The sequence below is a fragment of the Rhinolophus hipposideros genome (assembly GCF_964194185.1).
Source record: "Rhinolophus hipposideros genome assembly, chromosome: 7".
NCBI lineage: Eukaryota > Metazoa > Chordata > Mammalia > Chiroptera > Rhinolophidae > Rhinolophus > Rhinolophus hipposideros.
Window position 1 is genome coordinate 7,885,078 of NC_138053.1, and position 19,545 is coordinate 7,904,622.

Sequence of the window (19,545 nt, forward strand, 5' to 3'; positions counted from 1 at the left end):
CTGCTCAGTTTTGCTGTGACCCTAAAACTTCTCCAAAACATAAAGTCTCTGGTTTTTTTGAAAAAGACATAAGAGAGCACTAACCACAAGAGAAAATATTGATAAGTCGAATCCTTTAAATTAAGAACGTCTATCTCTTTTCATCAAAATACAACATTAAGAAAGTAAAAGGATAAGCCACAGAGAGAAAATATCTGCAGCACAAATCACTAACAGAAGACCTATCCAGAATTTATAAAGAACTCATAAAATCAACAGGGGAGAAAAAAACTTCAGACATCTGAAGATATCTCTTTAGAAACAGCTCAAGGTCACATCCCTAGGATGACCTCAGCCCCTCTTAAAGTGCCTGCCTGAGAAAACTCAAGGTTGTCACAAGAATTTATTGTTTGTTCTACCCAACCAATACCCAATGGTATGGGGCCCCTGTCTCCCAACCTCTGGGGAGGTTAGGAGCCTAATGTTGATAAGTAGCAGTTAGCAAACCCAAGTGGATTTCACATGGGCCAGTCCCTCTCCCCTTTTTGTAATTTTTCACTTCCCTGACTCTACTAAGCCCTGGCTTGCCCCGCTCCCTTTAGTGCCGACACTCTCCCTTTAAAACACCCAGTCACCTCTGTACAAATTGAACTCAGTTCACTCTTTTCTCTGTTGCAATAGTATATTACTGATTAAAATCTGTCCTTACAACTTTAACTAATGTCTGGCATTGTTTATCTTTGACAATATTACAACAAAAAATGCACAAACTACAGTACATTTACATTCTGAGTGAATCTTAGTAAAATAATCTTGAACAAAGGAAGTCAGCATGTGGTCTGTATGGCTTAAAAACAAGTGAAACTAAGCACAGTATACTGTAAGCTAACTTCACTCATTAATATAGTTGCAAAAATCTGAAATGAATAATAAGCCAAATCTAACAGTGTGCACAAAAAATATATTATGATCCAGTAGGAACCGTGTAATGCTTAAAAATCACATTAAGATATTAAAGGAGAAAAATTGTACTTTCACTTCAACAGATGTAGAAATTTTTCAATTCATACCATGAAAAACATTCTTAGTGAGTTAGGAATATAAGGCAACTTCCTTAACCTGACGGGTATCTTACTAAATATCTACAGAAAACATCACACTGATCAGTAAACTGAGAAGACAAAATGTTCACAATCACTGCTCCTCTTTAACACTGCACTGAAGGGCAGAGGGCACAACAGTGTAGTGAGATAAAAAAAAGTGAGTGTATAAGAATTGAAAAGGAAGAAATAAAACTGTCATTATAAACAGACCATATGATGGTCCAAGAGAATCGCAAACAATTAGAATTAGTAAGAGAGCACACCAAAGTTGCTAGACACAATATCAACATAAAAAAATCAATAATAGTCTGTAAAAGTGGAGGAAAAAAGATAATGTTTCAAAAGAGAAAATGCCTGAGTAATGCCTCAGTGATCCAAGTGTCTACCACAACTTGTAAATCAACAACAAAGACTAAAGAGATGGCTGTGCATACAGACAATTATTCAGAAAAATCCTGTAGAAAACAAGAAAAGCTACAGGAAGATAGAATCTAAGCTCATACCTGTGAATGATGAAGAACCTGTAACAAAACAAAAAAAAAAAAAACAGAAAAAAGAAAAAGATGTGGGAGGCTGGATGGCTCAGTTGGTTGGAGTGCAATCTCTGAACAACAGGGTTGCCAGCTCGATTCCCACATGGGCCAGTGAGCTGCGCCCTCCACAACTAGACTGAAGGACAATGACTTGGAGCTGATGGGCCCTGGAGAAACACACTGTTCCCCAATATTCCCCAATAAATTTTTTTTTAAAATGGTAGAAAGCAGAGAGAAAAAATAAGCAGTACCAAAAGGTGACAGCAAAGTACAGGAGAATAAAAAGCAAAATACCTGCATGAAAAACCAAGCTGAACAGAATTCTTATAACGAAAGATATAAAGAAGAAACCACGACGAAACTGGTAGACGAGACTGGTAGGAGGGGCAGAGACACAGCGCAGGCAGGTCCCACACCCACATCCTTGCGTGGCGGTTAGGAATCAGGAGGAATATCTAGTTGTGGAGGTCCCCCCTGAGGAGCCAGGGGTCTCAGCCGCACACAGGCCTCCCCAGCCAGGAGCACCAAGTCGAGGAAGAGGAGTCCCCACAACCGCCGTGAAAGTCAGCAAGGACTCAGTCCAGGTGAGGGCTGCGGAAGACTCAGGCATCCTCTTACGTGGCCTGAGCACAGACTCAGTCTCTTACACTTGCCCTAAGCAGGCGCAGGCAGAAGTGCTGGCAGGCACCATTGTTCCTTTGTTGAGTCTTCCCATCCCACAGCCTACAGGTGCAAGTGGTCACCAAACTGAGTCTCCATCAATCTGGCTAACACAGCTTTCTCCTCACTCTGCTGATTCCCTAAGACCCCACCCCACCCAATTCACACACCAGCCCAAACCTCTTTCAGAGGCTAATCCACACAAGTAGCTGGCCTAGGCCCACACTGCAGACTTTCCTAAAATCTCTCAAAGGTCCACAAACCCCAAACAAGCAGCAGCTGGCTTCAGCATCCCTTGTACCTCTTACTAAGCAGCCCCAAGCCTGGCACTAGTGGCAGCCAGCCTTGGTTCACAGCATAACCACTCCTAGGTGCCTCCAAGCCCAGCACAGGCAGCTACCAACTGCAGATCATTTTGTAGCTCCTACCAGGTGGTCCTGGGCCACACATAGGCAGTGGCTGACTTTGGGCTGTACCAGAGCCCCTCCCAAGAGGCCCCAGAACTAAAATACCTGGTGGCCAGCTTCAGACCACACCAGAGCACCACCCAATTAGCACTACAAATGCACACCCAAAGGGTGGATTCAGAAGGCACCAGAGTCCTGCTAAAGCAAATCCTGCTCTGTGGGGTCAGCCCACGCACAACGGATTGTTCACTGTAGTCACGGCCAGTCCTCACAGTCAGTCAGCCTGAGGGTCAATCCCACCCATTGATGTGGAAACAGAAATCAGGGCTCAACTACAGCACCAGAGCACACACAACCCACCCAAGGGACACCCCCAGAGCACCCAGTTCAGGTGAACAGGAAGATTGTGCCACTGAGCCCCACAGGACACCTACTACGTAAGGCCACTCTGCCAAGACTGGGAGATTTAGCAGATCTACCTAATACACAGAAACAAACACAGGGAGGCTGCCAAAATTAGGAGATAAAGAAATACTTCTCAAATGAAAAATAGGACAAAACTCCAGAAAAAGAACTAAACAAAATGGATGCAAGCAATCTATCACATGCAAAGTTCAAAACACTGGTTATGGTCACAGAGCTGCTCAAAGAACTTAGAGGAAATATAGATGAGCTTAGTAAGAACTTCAACAAAGAGATAGCAAACATAAAAAAAGAAACCAGTTAGAAATAAAAAATATGATAACAGAAATGAGGACTACATTAGATGAAATCAATAGTAGATTAGATGAAGCAGATGACTGAATCAGTGATTTGGAAGACAAGGTAGGAGAAAACACCCAATCGAATCATAAAAAATAAGGATAGTTTAAGGGACCTCTGAGATAACATCAAGTCTAATAAAGTTCACATCATAGGAATACCAGAAGAGAGAGAGCAAGGGATTGAAAACCTATTTGAAGAAATAATGACAGAAAACTTCCCTAACCAAGTGAAGGAAATAGACACACAAGCCAAGGAAGTGCAGAGAATCCCAAACTAGATGAACCCAAAGAGGCCCACACTGAGACATATCATAATTAAAATGCCAAAGGTTAAAGACAAAGAGAAAATCTTAAAAGCACCAAAAGAAAAGCAGTTAGTTACCTACAAAGGAGCTACCACAAGACTATCAGCTGATTTATCAACAGAAATGTTGCAGGCCAGAAAGGACTGGCAAGAAACATTCAAAGTAATGCAAGCAAGGACTTACAACCAAGATTACTCAACCCAGCAAGGCTATCATTTAGAATCAAAGGACAGATAAAGAGCTTCCCAGACAAGAAAAAGATGAAGGAGTTCATCACCACCAAACCAGTATTACAAGAAATGTTAAAAGGACTTCTTTAAAAAGAAGAAGAAATATCAAAAATATCACAAAGAAAAAAAGTTTTACTGACAAAGACAAACACATCATAAAAGCAGTGGATCAACCAACACTAAAGCTAGTACAAAGGTTAAAAAGCAAAAGTAGGAAGATCATATGTAATTATAACAGTAAATTAAGGGGTCACACAAAATATGTAAAAAAGATAATGACAAAGACATAAATGTGGAGATGGTGAGTAAAAATGGTAGTGATTTTAGAATGTTTTCAAATTTAAGCAACCATCAACAAAATAGACTTCTATAAACATAGTGTGGTATATGTGAAGCACATGGTAACCAGAAACCAAAAATCTGCAAGGAATATACAAGAAAATACAGAGAAAGGAATCCAAACACAACACTACAGAAAGTCAGCAACATACAAGAGACGAGAGCAAGAGAATAAGAACAGAGAACTACAAAAACAATCAGAAAATGATTAATAAAATGGCAGTAACTACATACCTATCAATAATTACTTTAAATATAAATGGATTAAATGTTCCAATCAAAACAGGAATGGCTAAAGAAGATGTGGTACATATATACAATGAAATATTACTCAGCCACAACCAAGAATGAAATCGTACCATTTGTGACAACATGGATGGACCGAAGGGTATTAAGATAAGTGAAATAAGTCAGAGAAAGACAAAAACCATATGATTTCACTTATACGTGGAATCTAAAAGCAAAATAAATAAACGAACAAAACAGAAACTCTAGCTACAAACCTGTGGTTGCCAGATGGGAATGGGATTGTGGGGGGGGGGGCAGGTGCTGAGTGGAAAAGGTGAAGGGATTAAGAAGTACAAATTGGCAGTTATAAAATAGTCACAAGGATGAAAAGTATAGCTTAGGGAATATAGTTAATGATATTGTAATAACTACACTGTTTCCCCGAAAATAAGACCTAGCCGGACAACCAGCTCTAATGCGTCTTTTGGAGCAAAAATTAATATAAGACCAGGTCTTATATTATATTATATTTTGGGGGAAACATGGTATATACGGTGTCGAGACTTATCGAAAGGAATGGCGTCATAAGTTATCTAAATGTCTAATCACTGCTGTACACCTGAAACTAAATATAAAATTGAATGTCAACTGTAATTGAAAATTTATTTTAATTAAAAAAAAATTAACTTAACCAAGAGGTAAAATAGTTGTACATTGAAAACTACAAAATGTTGCTGAAAGAAATTAAAAAACAAACAAATGGAAAAATACTCCATGTTCATGAACTGGAAGACTTAATATTGTTAAGATATTAATACTATGCAAAGCAATACACAGATTCAACGCAATCCTCATCAAAATCCCAATGACGTTTTCTGCAGAAATAGAAAACCCATCCTAAATTCATATGGAATCTCAAGGGACCTTGAATAGGACAGTCTTTTCAACAAATGGTCTGGGAAAACTAGATATCCACATGCAAAAGAACGAAGTCGGACCCTTATCTAACACCACATACATAAATTAACTCAAAATGGTTCAGAGACCTAAAAGTACGAAACTCCTAGAAGAAGAAAACATAAGGCAAAAGTTTCACAACATTGGATTTGGCAATGGTTTTTTTTTGGATATGACACCAAAAGTACAGACAACAAAAGAAAAAATAGACAAAATGGACTTCATGAAAATTAAATCTGATAATATCCATAATATACAGAGAACTCCTAAAACTCAATTTAAAAAATACCTGATTCAAAAATGGACAAAGGACTTAATAGACAATTCTCCAAAGAATATAAGTAAATGGACAATAAGTACATGGCAAGAGGCTTGACATCACTAATCATTAGAGAAATGCAAATCAAAATTACAGTGAGATTCCACCTCCCACTCATCAGAAGGGTTCCAAAAAAACAAAACAAAACAGAAAATAACAAGTGTGTCATGGGTATAGAGAAATTGGAATGCTTGTACACTGTTGGTGAGAATGTAAAATGGTGCAGCTGCTGTGGAAAACAATATGGCAGTTCCTTAAAAAATTTAAAAATAGAACTACCACATGATCCAACAATTCCACTTCTGGGTATATACGCAAAAGAAATAAAAGCAGGGTCTCTAACAGATATTTGTACACCCATGTTCATAGCAGCATTATTCACAAAAGCTAAAATGTGGAAGCAACACAAACGTCCATCTAGGAATAAGTAGATAAGCAAAATGCAGTATATAATAGAATATTATTGAGCCTTAAAAAGGAAGGAAATTCTGCACTATGTTACAACACTGATGGACCTTGAGGACATTATGATACTAAGTGAAATAAGCCCATCACAAAAAGACAAATACTGGATGATTCCACTTATATGAGGTACTTAAAATAGTCAAAACCATAGAGACAGAAAATAGAATGGTCGTTGCCACGGGGTTAGGGGTGGGGAATGGGGAGTTGTTTAATGGGTACCGAGTTTCAGTTTTACAGTTTACAAGAAAAGAGTTATGGAGATGGATGGTGGTGCAGTGTTGCCCGACATTATGAATGTATCTAATAACACTGAACAGTAGATTTAACAATGGTTAAGATGAGGGGCGGCCAGACAGCTCAGTTGGTTAGAGCATGAGCTCTGAACAACAGGGTTGCTGGTTTGATTCCCACATGGGCCTGTGAGCTGCGCCCTCCACAACTAGATTGAACGATAACGACTTAGAGCTGATAGGCCCTGGAGAAACACATTATTCCCCAATAAAAAATTTTTTTAAATGGTTAAGATGGTGAATTTTATGTTATGTGTATTTTATCACAATTTTTTATATTGGGGAAACAGCATAATACAAATTCACAGCAATCAGGTTGCAAAAATATTAAAAACTGACAAAACCAGATATTGATAGGTATGTCTTTTACACTGATGATGGAAGTATAAATTGATACAATCTTTTTGGAGGGCAGTTTGACAATAATGTAGTGAAGCTGATTTTGCAACTCTGCAATTCCATTTCTAAGTAAATATCCCAAAGAAACTTACACATGAATAAGGAGGGATGTACAAAGTTGTTCACTGCAGCGCTATCCTTAAGAGTCACAGAATGCAAGCAACACACTGCAATCCACTAGGAATGGATACATATCCCAACTAACAGTTAAAATAAATAAATTAGATCTTCACATTTATTCATGGGGTGGAGGGAATCTCAAAATTTTGAGAAAAAAAGCGCAAGTTGCATAATGATTGTACATTACGATACTATTGAAATAAATGTTTAGACCACACATTATTTTGGGATGGCTGCATATGCAGTAAAGATGTAAAAATATAGAAGCAATTCTTTTTGGGGAGGGACGGAAACAGGATCAGGATGGGGTACAAAAGAGGGGTACATCTGTATGTGTAACATTGAATTTATTATGTTAAAGTTGAGTTGTGAGTACATGGGTGTTTATCAGAATTATTATACATTTGTTAGCTGTTTGAAATATTTTACTAAAACAAGAGGACTCAGCACACGAGTCTTGCAGTAATTTCTAGATTTTATCTGGAATGATTTCCAAGTCATGTGACTGAAGCACATTTTAAGCTACGCCTAATGAGTCTAATAGATTTCTAAAGTCATTTATTCCCCCATCCCCAAAAGTTTGTTGAGTCATCAAAAATAAATGTTTGAAGGATGCTATCCACCAAATATTATTTTAAAGTACTTACCCAATAAACAGAGATAGTTGGGTTCAGTCAATCTGGATAGTTTTGTGGCCTGATTCAAGATGTTGTAAAGCTCTATTGGTTCACATAAAACCAAATGAGGCATCCTACTGGGAAAAAGCAATAATATAAAGCTTAGTACCTCTTTCTATTTTTTTTTTCTTTCTTTTTCTTTTAATTTATCGGGGTGACTCCTCTTTCTATTTTAAATGAATGGTCACAAAGTAAGATACTGATTTAAACTCTTAACACACTTTCAAACAAAGATGAAAGTAATCATGGAAGTGATCAGGAAAGCTTCAAAATTTTGTAGTGGAATGTGTGTAAAGGAGAAGAAAATATTGAACACAACATGTCTGAGCCGTATAAATACGAAGTAGGCTGTAAAATAGTCACCAATTCCTTTGTTCTTTTAGCATATAATACTGAGCACCTGCTACATGCCGGGCACTGGAAATAGGGTGGTAAGCTAGACGTACCTTCATGAAGGTTACAGTCTAGCGTGGAATGTAGACATCGGACAAAAAAATACATTACAAGAGGAAAAGCACCATAAAACAGTCAGTGTCCTGTGTAGAGGAACAGCTTACGGGCGTGTGGGCGGGGTCTCACCTCGATGGGGGGATCAGAGAAGGGCTGTCTGAGATGTGGCTGCCAAGCTGAGGTAGGGGGCTAGGCAAGTCATAGCCAGGTGGAGGAGGGAGAGAGCGTGAAGAAGGCAAGAACATCAGTACCTGAGCCTTCAGAGGAGCCTGATGTGGCAAGAGCAGGGAGAGAGTGACGAGTAAAGACCCTGGGGAGGCCTGTAAGGATCATGAAGGTCAGTGTTGGGTGGGGAACCCTCGATGTGTACTGACAGAACCACCTGGCCAGCCTGGGCTCTGGCTCCTGACTGCAGGATACTTGAGATGCTGGTTCCTGAGCACAATTGTCTCTGCTGCCCGAAGGACACTGAGGGGGAAGGGCAGGGCCTGTGCAGCAGCTTACTGCAGGGAGGCCTCCTTTTAGCAGGGGTGGAGGCTACTGGGAGCTACCCGGCAGGCCTCTGGAGCCCAGCAGGCGGCAGGTAGGAGAGAGGTTGAGTCCAGGTAATCTCGCTCAAAACAGAGTCCACTTCAGAGTGACCAGTACAATCCTCCCAGGAAAGGCCAACCCCTTGACAATGGCCGTGGATCCTGCCCACTTCCTCAAGGACTTCAGTTCTCAGCCTCCCCTCCATCAATTTCAGCCTCCACATGGATCATTCCGATTGGCATGCAAATGTTCTCTGTACCTGTCTCTGTTCTCTTTTACAGCAAGACTTCTCAAAAAAAAAGGGGGTGGTGTTGACTCACTGCATCCACTTCCTCACCTCCAAAATCTCTAGGTCCGAATCCCAGCTAAGCCACTTACTATGGGCTGCTCTATGGGGAGTAATTAGTCTCTCTGTGCCTCAGTTTCCACCTCTGTAAAATGGGGGTAATATTAGTATTGCCACTTCTGTAAATGAGCATAATAGTACCTACCTGTTGTATGTGGATTAATGAAATTACACGTAAGGCATTCTGAGCAGGGAGGAGATAAACACTCAGTATGTGTTGGCTACTGGTACAACTTCCTCCCTGGAGCTTCTAACCCTATCACACCCCAGAAACTGCTCTTATCGTGTCATCAACAATATCCATCTTGCCTAATCCATTAGTCACTTCTCTCTGTGCTCAAACAATGGAGTTTCTTAGCTGCATTTAACCCAGTTGAGAATTCCTCCTCCCCAGCACTCTCCACTTCCAGGATTTCTGTCTCTCTCTCCAAGCTTTCCTCCTACCTCTTGGACTGCTCTGCTGTCTTCTTTGCAGAAGGCTCTCTCTGTTCACACAAGAATGCCTTTGGGCATAGCCATCTTACTTCTCTATGTACTCTCTCACCCCAGGGCAGGGCTTCTCAACCTCAGCAGCACGGGCCACGGGAGCCAGACAATTCATTCTCCGTTGCGTGGGCTGACGAGTGTCCACATCAGAGAATGTTTAGCAGCATCCGTGACCTTCACCCAGTAGTTGCCAATAGCAACCCTGCCCCCACTCAGTTACATCAAAAATGTTTCCAGATGTTGCCAAGTGTCCCCTGGAAGAAGGGGGCAGAGTCACCGCTTGTTGAGAACGGCCACCCTAAGATCTAGAGTAGGTGAATGCATCTAGCCCCTTGTACACCAGAGTCCCAAACTGTAGCTCCTCCTTGACCTCTCCACTAAGCTCCACACTCCACTCGGATGCCTGTTGGGCATCTCAGATATGACATGGCCAATATACAACGTGTAATTCACACATGCACACGCTTCCAATACCTGCTTATCTTTTGTCTTCTCGGTCCCAGGAAACAGCACCATTACCATCTAGTTACACAAGGCCACCTCCCTAACCCATTTCCCTTGGCCCCTCACTTCCAATCTATTAGCGCTAATACCTACACATATTCCAAATCCACCCACTTCTCTCCATCTCCAGGGCTAACATCCGAAACCAAGGTATTAGGTTGGTGCAAAGGTAACTGCAGTTTTTGTCATTTTCTAACCACAATTACTTTTGCCCCAACCTAACACTATCATCTGTCCTGCGGATGTAATACTTCAGGCTGGACTTGGTGCTTCTTGCTTCCGCCCTGCAGTTTAATCTTCACATGGTCGTCAGGGTGACCGTCTTCAAACGATGAGTTTCTTTGTCTTCACCTCCCTTGCCATTACCTGACATTTGTCATGCTCCTTTGTCTCCTGGCTTTATGGTCAGGCTCCTCCCACTGGGATGTCTGGTTTATAAGGGCAGGGACCTTGCCCTTCGTGTTCACTGCTGTATCCTCACCCAGTGCCCAGGATCTGGGGTAGAGTAGTGCCCAATAAGCCTGTGTTGAATGAACAGTCACCATGCCTGCCTTCACCAATGGGGCCATCTTGACCTGATGCCATACATAGATGCCACATGTAGATCCGTCCTAAGGACCTCCCGCAGTCAGGCCCTCTGCCTCTGAAAGCCCATTTTGGAGGTGGTGAATGCAGGGGAGAGAGGATGGGCTTTGGGTCTAGTCCCACAATTTCGTTAAGCCAACCTAAAAGCTGGTCTATCGCTCAGAGCCCATCCTCAAGCTCCCACCTACGTTCCCCCATGACAATCTCCATCTCTTCGTTCACTAGCTGAAAGATTGTCTCTGGGCACACAGGTTAAAACCCAGCTCCAGGGATCACATCCTCAGACTTCTCTCCTTTGCTAAAGGTCAGATAAGAACCTCCCCTCACGTGCTGGTAAAGTGCAGGAAGGATGAGAGCAGTCCCTGTAGCTCACGGCATGGTTCTGGGAGATGACGCAGCCCCGTGAGCTGAGATCAGGGCCACCACCAGCCTTTTCGGTGGAGGACTGAGCGTTCACATTCCTTTCAGCACTCCGAACTCTGTTGGGTTTCAGATGTCCTTGGCTCCACCACTGGGGCCCTAAGAAAATTTTGATATTGAACTTATACATAAAACCATGAAACTATGGATGAGTTTTTGCCCAAAGTATTTTCCTTAATGAATTCCATTAAGCCAATTGATTTTCTATATTTCACAGTTAACCAATTCCAAGTTTTTTCATTTTCAATTTTGTTTAGCCAAGATTATTTTTCCCAAGATCAAGTCTTTTTTCCGTGTGAATTTTACAATAAAGATTTGATTCCTCAATCAGATTTTTATTGTATCAGATTTTACTGAGTGTGGTTTCTGCCACTGTGAGTTTCATTTGTATTATTTCTACAAGGTCTTGGTCTTTGGTGACCTGTTTGAAACAGTGAAGTCAAAATGGCAAGTTTAAGACATTGCCCTTCGGACTCTCAGCACAGCATAGCTCTTCTTGAGAGACTTTCAGGGTGCTTAGTGCATAGTTCCTGCAGGGTTGATGGCGAGGCAGGTGGGAAGGGAGGTCAGAGCGAGCCCCTTCTGCGGATCTGGTTTGATGGTGTGAGAGAGACCAAATTTCTGATTAATCGGCCCATCTGGAAAATCCTCACAGCTTTCTGAGTGGCAAGCAAAGCCACCCACTCATCTGTCAGGAGAGCAGGGGACCAGCACCGGCCGTGTCCCTATACACTAGACACCCACCAGTAGGATGTTACAAACTCTCCCTGTGATGACCTGAACTTTCAGCCAGAGGACTTGTGTGTGGCTCTCTCTCCCAGTCAGCCCAGAACGGTCCCGCAGTTGGTCTGGCGAGCTCAGCGCCAAGGAGCGCACATGTCTACATTTGAGGAAAGCAGCCAATTGGGAAGGGGCTGCCACAGCCTGAGACTAAGGGGGAAACCGGCTGGACACAGCCCTTCTTCTGTGCCTGACCACACCTGGGCCTTCCATTCTGACAGACGGTGTCACTGTCAGAGGCTGGGCCTGACCGCAGGCTGCTCACAGCAGGTCTGGGACCCTGCGAGCTTGGTCTAATGCTCATCCCCAGTCAGTCTGGGTGGATACAGTTGACAGGCATTTGCTTCTGGAGAAGAGACATCGTTTAATTCTCCTGGAGAAGCCAAACCATGGATGTCACCTTGGGCTCTTGGTTCAGGCCAAGAAGGGACCAGAGGACTACACAGATATGAGTCGGCGTCCACAGCCACCCCCATTAGCCCTGGTTCTCTGTGGGAAACTAAGGCTGTGCCAGTATGACCAAGGATTAAATACAGTGACAGGTATCAATGCCCTCACCTGCATATTGAGACAGGAATACACACTGGCAAGGCTGTAGGAATGTGACACTGAGATATCCGATATACATTGCCCAGCACGGGCCTGGCATAGAGCAGGAGCTTAGGGAACAGAAATTCCTTTACTCCCATCCTCTCTCTCTTTTCCACTTCATCTAGGAGGCTGTGATGGCTACAAGTCCAATAGACAGAAAGCACCATTCAAAGAGCCTCAGGCCAAAGACCAGAGCAGGATCTGGCCAAGTTTATAAGCGATGGGGGCAGGGGCTGCTGCCTGAGGGTCAGGCCACCTCCTGTGTGGCCTGAACCTTGACAAAGCTCGAGGTCAGTCCCAGCCACAGTACCCTAGATCTGCCTGGTCCTGGAATCTCCCAGTTCAGAGGGGCACCAGGTCCCCTGTTAGTGATGACCAGTATCTCTATTGTAGAAGCAGCAGGTACGGGCCTGAGGCCTAGACCTAGATGCTCACATCCCGACCCCTTGCCTTCCATCTTGCCTTTACTTCCATGTTTCCAAACCTAGGCCCACCGCACACCCTGAGGTACCTAGTAGTCGTGTGAGCTTGGCAGGCCTACCCAGGCAGCAAGTCAGCTGTCGGAGGGAGGGGCTGGTAAACGGGCAACAGTCTCCTGAGGCTGTGGCCCTGGCTGGTCTCATCTCCTCCAACCCTGCCTCCAGCACTCGCTTCTCTGCTCCACGACGGGGCTTAACCGCACCTTCCGCTCCTCTGACATGGGCCCTCGGCCCTGACCAGGCTCTGGACTCAGCTTTGTTCTCCCTTCCCTGACCCCTGGCTGGCCTGGAGAATGAAGGCTCTGCTCCCAACTCATCTGCCACCAGCGGCGCCTCAGCTTTTGGGGGCCCTTTGCCAGCAGATTCCTGCTGCTGCCTCTGCTCTGGCCAGTCCACCATTCCTACTTGAGCTGCTGGAGCGTATCTTGGAGAGCCACAGCCTTTTCACTTCCAGCAGGTATGGGCCACAACTAAAAGTTCAAGCTATTTATGTAAATATGGTTCTGTTTTAAAATATATGTTCTATTTTCCAATACCCCGTGCAAGGTGAAATGATTACTACCTTTCTAATTCTTTGTTTTAGCTCCAAGGACCTGAAAGGAAAGATTTTAAATATTTCACTTGAGGTACAATTTTAGGGAGAAGGTAGGTTGGCATATAATATGTGTACCTAGTAGCAAAACTCTGATAGTTCAAAACGTTCAGGATATGTGCATGTGTGTGTCTTGTATACCTGTGGGGGTGGGGCCAGGACAGTGTCAATGTATTTGTATACTGTTTATAAAAATATACAATGAAGACCAGGCAAAATGAATCTGTGGTGATAGATTCGTCTACCAGAAAGTAGCTGTCTTGGGGGACTGATGAAAAGGAGCATAAGGAAACTTTCTGGAATAAAAATGTTCCATAGCTTGTTTACGATGGAGGTTACAAGGGTGTAAATTGTCAAAACCAACCAACTGAACACTTACGACCTGTATACTTTATTGCATGTGAACTATACGGCCATAAATAATTCAAATAAATCCCCTGTAGATCCATGTGTTTAAGTGTTCAAGGATGTGAATACACAGGGGTGTGGATTGAGTTTGTGTGCGTAGCCCCACCTGTGTGCCAATGACCTTCGTGTGGGGTCTGGGAATGGGAAACCAGGTGGACTGGGGCACCCGGAAAGTGTTCACTACAGAACTTCAGCGTGGCCCCACAGCTGCCCGCTGACCCCTTTTTTCCTCATTTGCCCAGCATTTCCCCAAGGCCTACAGCTCCTACCCAAACCTCCTCAGCCACCGTTGGGTCCCCATGAAGCTACTTCCCTCATTTTTAAATCCCTACTTGGGAAGGTTAAGGCCACTGGGTGTGGACGGCCCTTCCCTGTTCGCTGTAACCTGGCTGCCCTTCTAGCTTTCTCCCAGAGTCAGAGGGATAAGCTTCCTCTGACTTCATCCTCCCCCACCCAATCCTTCCTCCTCCCCCTCTTCCCGGAGCCCCCTTTCAGCATCTCAAAGCTCCCATCATTAACATCCTTCTCTCTTTTTGCAAACATTCACAAATCTCAGCTTTCTTGAAACAATTCATGAAACCAGAAAGAAAACCCCTAGAATAGCTTGCCTTGTGCCCTCTGAAGCCTGTGAGGGCACATTAACTGGTTCTAGGCCTTTGCCTGGAAAAGTCTGAGGCTGGACAGCTGTTAACTAAGCAAGGAGACGCAGTTGCATTTGAACTGCCTGCACCCCCAGAGCTTCTTGAGGCAAAAGATGCATAAGTGTTTCCTATAGACCAGATGTGAGCCAGGAAGGACAGAGGGCCATCTAGAAGCCATCTCAAAGGGACTTGGCCCAACAGGGCCACCTGGAGGGACAAGGTACCAACCATAGGTAGTGGTGGATTCCAGAAACCAGGGGCTATAGGAGCAACTGAAAGCAGCAAGACTTAAGCGTAACCACCTAGGTAGAGCAAGGGAACCGCAGGTAAGAGAGACCCACAAAAGCACTGCATGGAGGAAAGAAGTCAGCTAAACTCTCATCAAGCTCAGAGACTACTAATGTCAGATGACAAAGGGGACCTTTCCTGCCCCACGTCTACTCTGACAACCCTCCTCCACCAACACTGATGGGTCTGAAGCCTGTCTGTGGGGTGGGGGGTGGGGGAGGTGTGAAGAAGGAAGATGAAGAAATGGAAAGCCAACCACTCTCTTCTCCAAAAGTGGGAGCCTAGTGAAAGCTAGAGAAGGGGAGTTGCTTTCACTTTGAATTAAGTTCAGAGCTTTGACTATTAATGTGAACTGGACATGTAGGCTATTGCATAAGTCTGTCCTGGTGACTAGATATAATCCAAGGGCAAGCAAAGATTTCAAGAGCGGGGATGAAGACATAAAGCTGTTTTATGACTGCATTAGGCTTCCTGAATGCCGCCCAGCATGTTCAGTGTAAGTTACAAAACAGCACAGTACGTGGCACAGAGCCAATGCTTGGTACAGCAGCTATTAAGACTGTTACCCATCGGTAGATGACTGGATTAAGAAACTATGGTACATTTATACAATGGAGTATTACACAGCCATAAAGAAAACAGAAATCTTACCTTTTGCAACAACATGGATGGATCTAGAGAACATTATGTTAAGCAAAATAAGTCAGAAAGAGAAAGATGAGTACCATATGATCTCACTTATATGTGGAATCTAAAGAAAAGAATAAGTGAATGAACTAATCAGAAACAGTTTTGGGGACAAAGAGGAAAAACTGAGGGTTATTAGATGGGCGGGGGGGGATAAGGGGAAAGGTGAGGGGATTAGAAAACAGTCGGTAACCACAAAATGGCCTCAGGATTTTTGAAAAATAATTTGGGGAACGTAATCAATAATGTTATAAAGATTTTGTAGGATATCTGATGGACACGTGTCCCATTTGGGAGACCACCTCAGGGAAGATGTAGATGCTTGATCAATGTACTGTACACCTGAAGCTGAACAATAATGAATGCCAACTATAATTTTATATATATAATGTGATGGCTCGGTGCAATGTGGGAGGGATAGTGGAAGGGGGGATGGGGGAGGGGGGTTCACAGTGTGAGGGATATAAATGATGAACATTTACTATATAAATGATGAACATCTAAGTATCACCTTCAGGTCTTGTGCACCTGAAACTAATTTAAAAAAAAAAAAAAGTCAGACAAAAAAAAAAAAAAGACTGTTATAACCTTGGGATTCAAAGGGTAGCAGATAGGAGCTGAATGTGAGGACGGCTTTGCTGTCAGGTTGTTAGGGATGGCCTGGGAAGCAGTGAGTTTGTTGTGGAGATCCTGACAGGGCCAGCCTGGCAGGGATGGGGAGGGAATCAAGCCCCAGATGTGGCAGTGAGCCTGAGAATCTGTGATTCTACCTTCTCTCTCAGGGCCCCGAATCTCCCCTCTGTAGGGATGACTTTAGCCCTAGCTTCTCTCCTGAGTTTCAATCCCTCATTTCTTCTAGGGAATAACTCCCCATCTGTCCACTCATATTTCTACGAAGTTGGACAATTAAGTTCATGAACTCATCCTAGAACAAGTGCTACATACCTCATTGCTGAATATCACTAGGGTCACCTTCAAAGTGCTCCCCTTGGGAAGCTATGCACTGACGCCAGCACCTAGTCCACCCTTCAAAGCAATTTTAGAACTCTTTTTCTGGAATGGCCATCAGAGCTGTCATTGTATTACCCTTGATGTCCTGAATGTTATTGACATTGAAATTTCCTTGTCATTAAATATTGAAAATTTCCTCTCAATATTTCCTTTATCTTCGGGTAAAGAAAGAAGTCATTGGGGGCCAGATCAGGTGAGTAGGGAGGGTGTTCCAATACAGTTATTTGTTTCCTGGCTAAAAGCTCCCTCACAGACAGTGCCCTGTGAGCTGGTGCACTGTCGTGATGCAAGAGCCATGAATTGTTGCAGAAAAGTTCAGGTCATTTTCATCTTTTTCACGCAGCCTTTTCAGCACTTCCAAATAGTAAACTTGGTTAACTGTTTGTCCAGTTGCTACAAATTCATAATGAATAATCTGTGATATCAAAAAGGGTGAGCAACATCATTGCAACAAGTTCGCGAACTTAATTGTTGTACCTCATATGTAGACAACTCACCATCACTTCCAATTCAGCCCATCTAAAATGGAGCTCTTTGTTTTTTTCTCCACCCAGCTCTCCTTTCACATAAACCCCGAATTCCGTTTCTGTACTTCTCTCTCTCAGACTGATTGTCCACATCACTTTCATTCATTTCTTCAGTTCGGATGGTCATAAACTCTTAATCCTTCCTTCCCTTGAGATCGCTCCCTCTGGCCCCACCCTCTCCATTTCTATGACCACCATCATCACTCAGATCTTCGTCATCTCATAACTGCCTAAGCAATCTCCCTGCTCTCTACATTTTTCCCTTGGATTCCTTAGCATGCCCAGGTCAGTCTAATCTTCAAACACCATTCTGGTGGTGACATATAAGCCTTTGATATACACTTGCTTCCTAAGGAATAACATACATATTTCTCAGCTAATGTTCAGAAGTCTTGCAAAATCGGTTTTCCCAACCTGCTTTTCCCAGCCTTATCTAAAACCATTCAATTCCCCTAATTCAAAGACCCACTCTCAGCCTGGCCAGTGCTGGACAATAGACACAGAGATGAAAGACACACCTGACCCCAAGATGCTCCAACTTCTAGTGGTGAGACAGAGGGTAAATCATTAACCAGAGAACAGTCAGTGGTAAGATACAGAGCACTGAGCGTCCTCACGGCCCCATTCCATCAGAAACTACAGTGGTACCTCAGTTTTCGAACGTAAGTAATCTGTTCTGGAAGACCGTTCAAGTTCTGAAATGTGAAAAACAGCTGACAGCTAGGCCTCAAAATCTTGCACTCAGTGGAAGCTGTGTGACATGTTCGACTTCCGAGTCGTATTCAAAAAACCGAAGCATTTATTTCCGGGTTTATGGCGTTGGTAAACTGAAATGTTCATCAATGGAGATGTTCGAACACCGAGGTACTACTGCATCGGCTCACTGTCCCCTGAATACAGGCCTAGGCTTTCCTACCTCCAGGTTTTTCTTTGGTCTCTTTTCGTCCTTCTTTCTCATCCCAACACTTTGCGCTGTTAAAAGCCCAGCTCCTAGCCCCCTTCCTTTGAGAACTCCGAAGCCCAGGCCAGGATGTCCCCGTCTCCTTCGGAGTTGACTGGTCCCACTGAATGACTCCCACTCCTGCTGCGGGGCTCAGCCTAGACGGTTCATCCTCCAGGGCCTCTCTCCCACGGCCCCCACCGACATCCCAAATCTGGGGTAGATGCACCTCCGCGGTGTTCCCACGGCACCTCGTCACTCTCCTAGTGCTATCCTCACCAGGCTGCTTGCCATTTGCCGCTCTCCCACCAGACTCCGAGCATCTTGAAGGCAAAAAAAAACTGCGTGGATCTTGTTCACAGTTGAATACCCAGCTCCAACACTGGGTTGGCGCGTCTTAGCGGTAGTTCCATAGTCAAGTGAAAGGGAGGGAGGAAAGAGTTAGGCCAGTCACCAGGGACTCCCTGGGCTTTGGCCCTCAAGCTGTTCTTTACCCCCTGACCACTGTTTCCAAGCAAACTCAGCCATAGACCTTCCCCCGCCACAGGGTGTGTGCTTTCCACTCTCTAGACGTTCACCTGCAGCACGTCTGTCCGCCCCACTTGACTCTGAACTTTTGGGGGCAAGGACTCTCTGTGTGCCCAGAAAACCGTGGGTGGCGGGGTGAGGCTTACATTTAATTCATACATTTACATGCTCAACTTCTTGTGCGCGAGAGCCGTGTCGTCCCTTGTTCCGGGTAAACGCGGAGCACAGCGCCGGGGCCCCGGCCACAGCGCCTTCGCCCTGGAGCAGAATCCGAGCGGCCGCGCGCACAGCGGCGCCGGGCAGACCCGAGGGGACGGGGCCGCGGCCCGCGCCGGTCGCCTGCACCTGCTCCCTCCTCCGCTAACCCCGGGCTGCCGTCCCGTAAAGCTCGCAGCACTGTGCCTACAGCTATCGGGGCTCGGCGCCAGCCACTCCCGGTGGTGGTGGCTCCCAAGCGTTTCTCACCCGGCACGGAAGGTCCTGCGCACCTCGAGGGACGGCCACGCGTGACGGGCCGCACGTGCGAGCGGCCGGCTGCGCGGCAGGGGCGGGTTGGAGAAGCCCGTCCTCCCGCCCGCCCCGGGGCGCTCAACCTCCCGCCGCCGCCTCCCTCCTCCCCTTTTCCAGGGCTTTCCAGAGCTCGGAGCCCCTGGCGCCTTCCAGAGGCGGAGGAGTGGGTTTGGCGGAGGTCGGGGGCTCGGACCGCACCCTCGGCCGGGAGGCGGCGCGGCCCCGGCGGGTCTCCCTGTCACAGCCTCTGTCTGGGGCCCCACCTGGAAAGTGACTCCTCTAAGGCTCTTCCAGCCTAAAGTCCGTCCTCGTCCACCTCTCGGGTGCGGACGCTCCCTCCCACTCCGACCGCGTCTCCCCGACCGACCGACCGCACGGAATCCGACGCGCGTTAGGACCCAGTCCCACAACGCGCGCCCACAGCGCTCGGAGCGTCCCTCCGCCTCCCCGCGCGACCGCCCGGAAG

At 45.1% G+C, this 19,545-nt stretch overlaps 1 protein-coding gene across 18 annotated transcripts in view; it reads right to left on the bottom strand.

The window, feature by feature from the left end:
* The window catches only part of STYXL1 (serine/threonine/tyrosine interacting like 1), a gene marked incomplete at its 3' end in the record, with an annotated part of 55,945 nt that overhangs the window by 35,633 nt on the left and 767 nt on the right, over positions 1-19,545 (bottom strand). For 3 of the 18 annotated variants that reach the window (XM_081053493.1, XM_081053489.1, XM_081053485.1), the window contains exon 2: positions 7,746-7,852. In XM_081053493.1, coding sequence (XP_080909619.1) covers positions 7,746-7,848 — 103 coding nt within the window. In that variant the 5' untranslated portion in view covers positions 7,849-7,852. Of the gene's footprint in view, positions 1-7,745; positions 7,853-17,619; positions 18,467-18,715; positions 19,537-19,545 lie in introns of those variants that run through there. The other 15 variants (XM_081053490.1, XM_081053486.1, XM_081053495.1 and 12 more) reach the window with 14 other exon arrangements.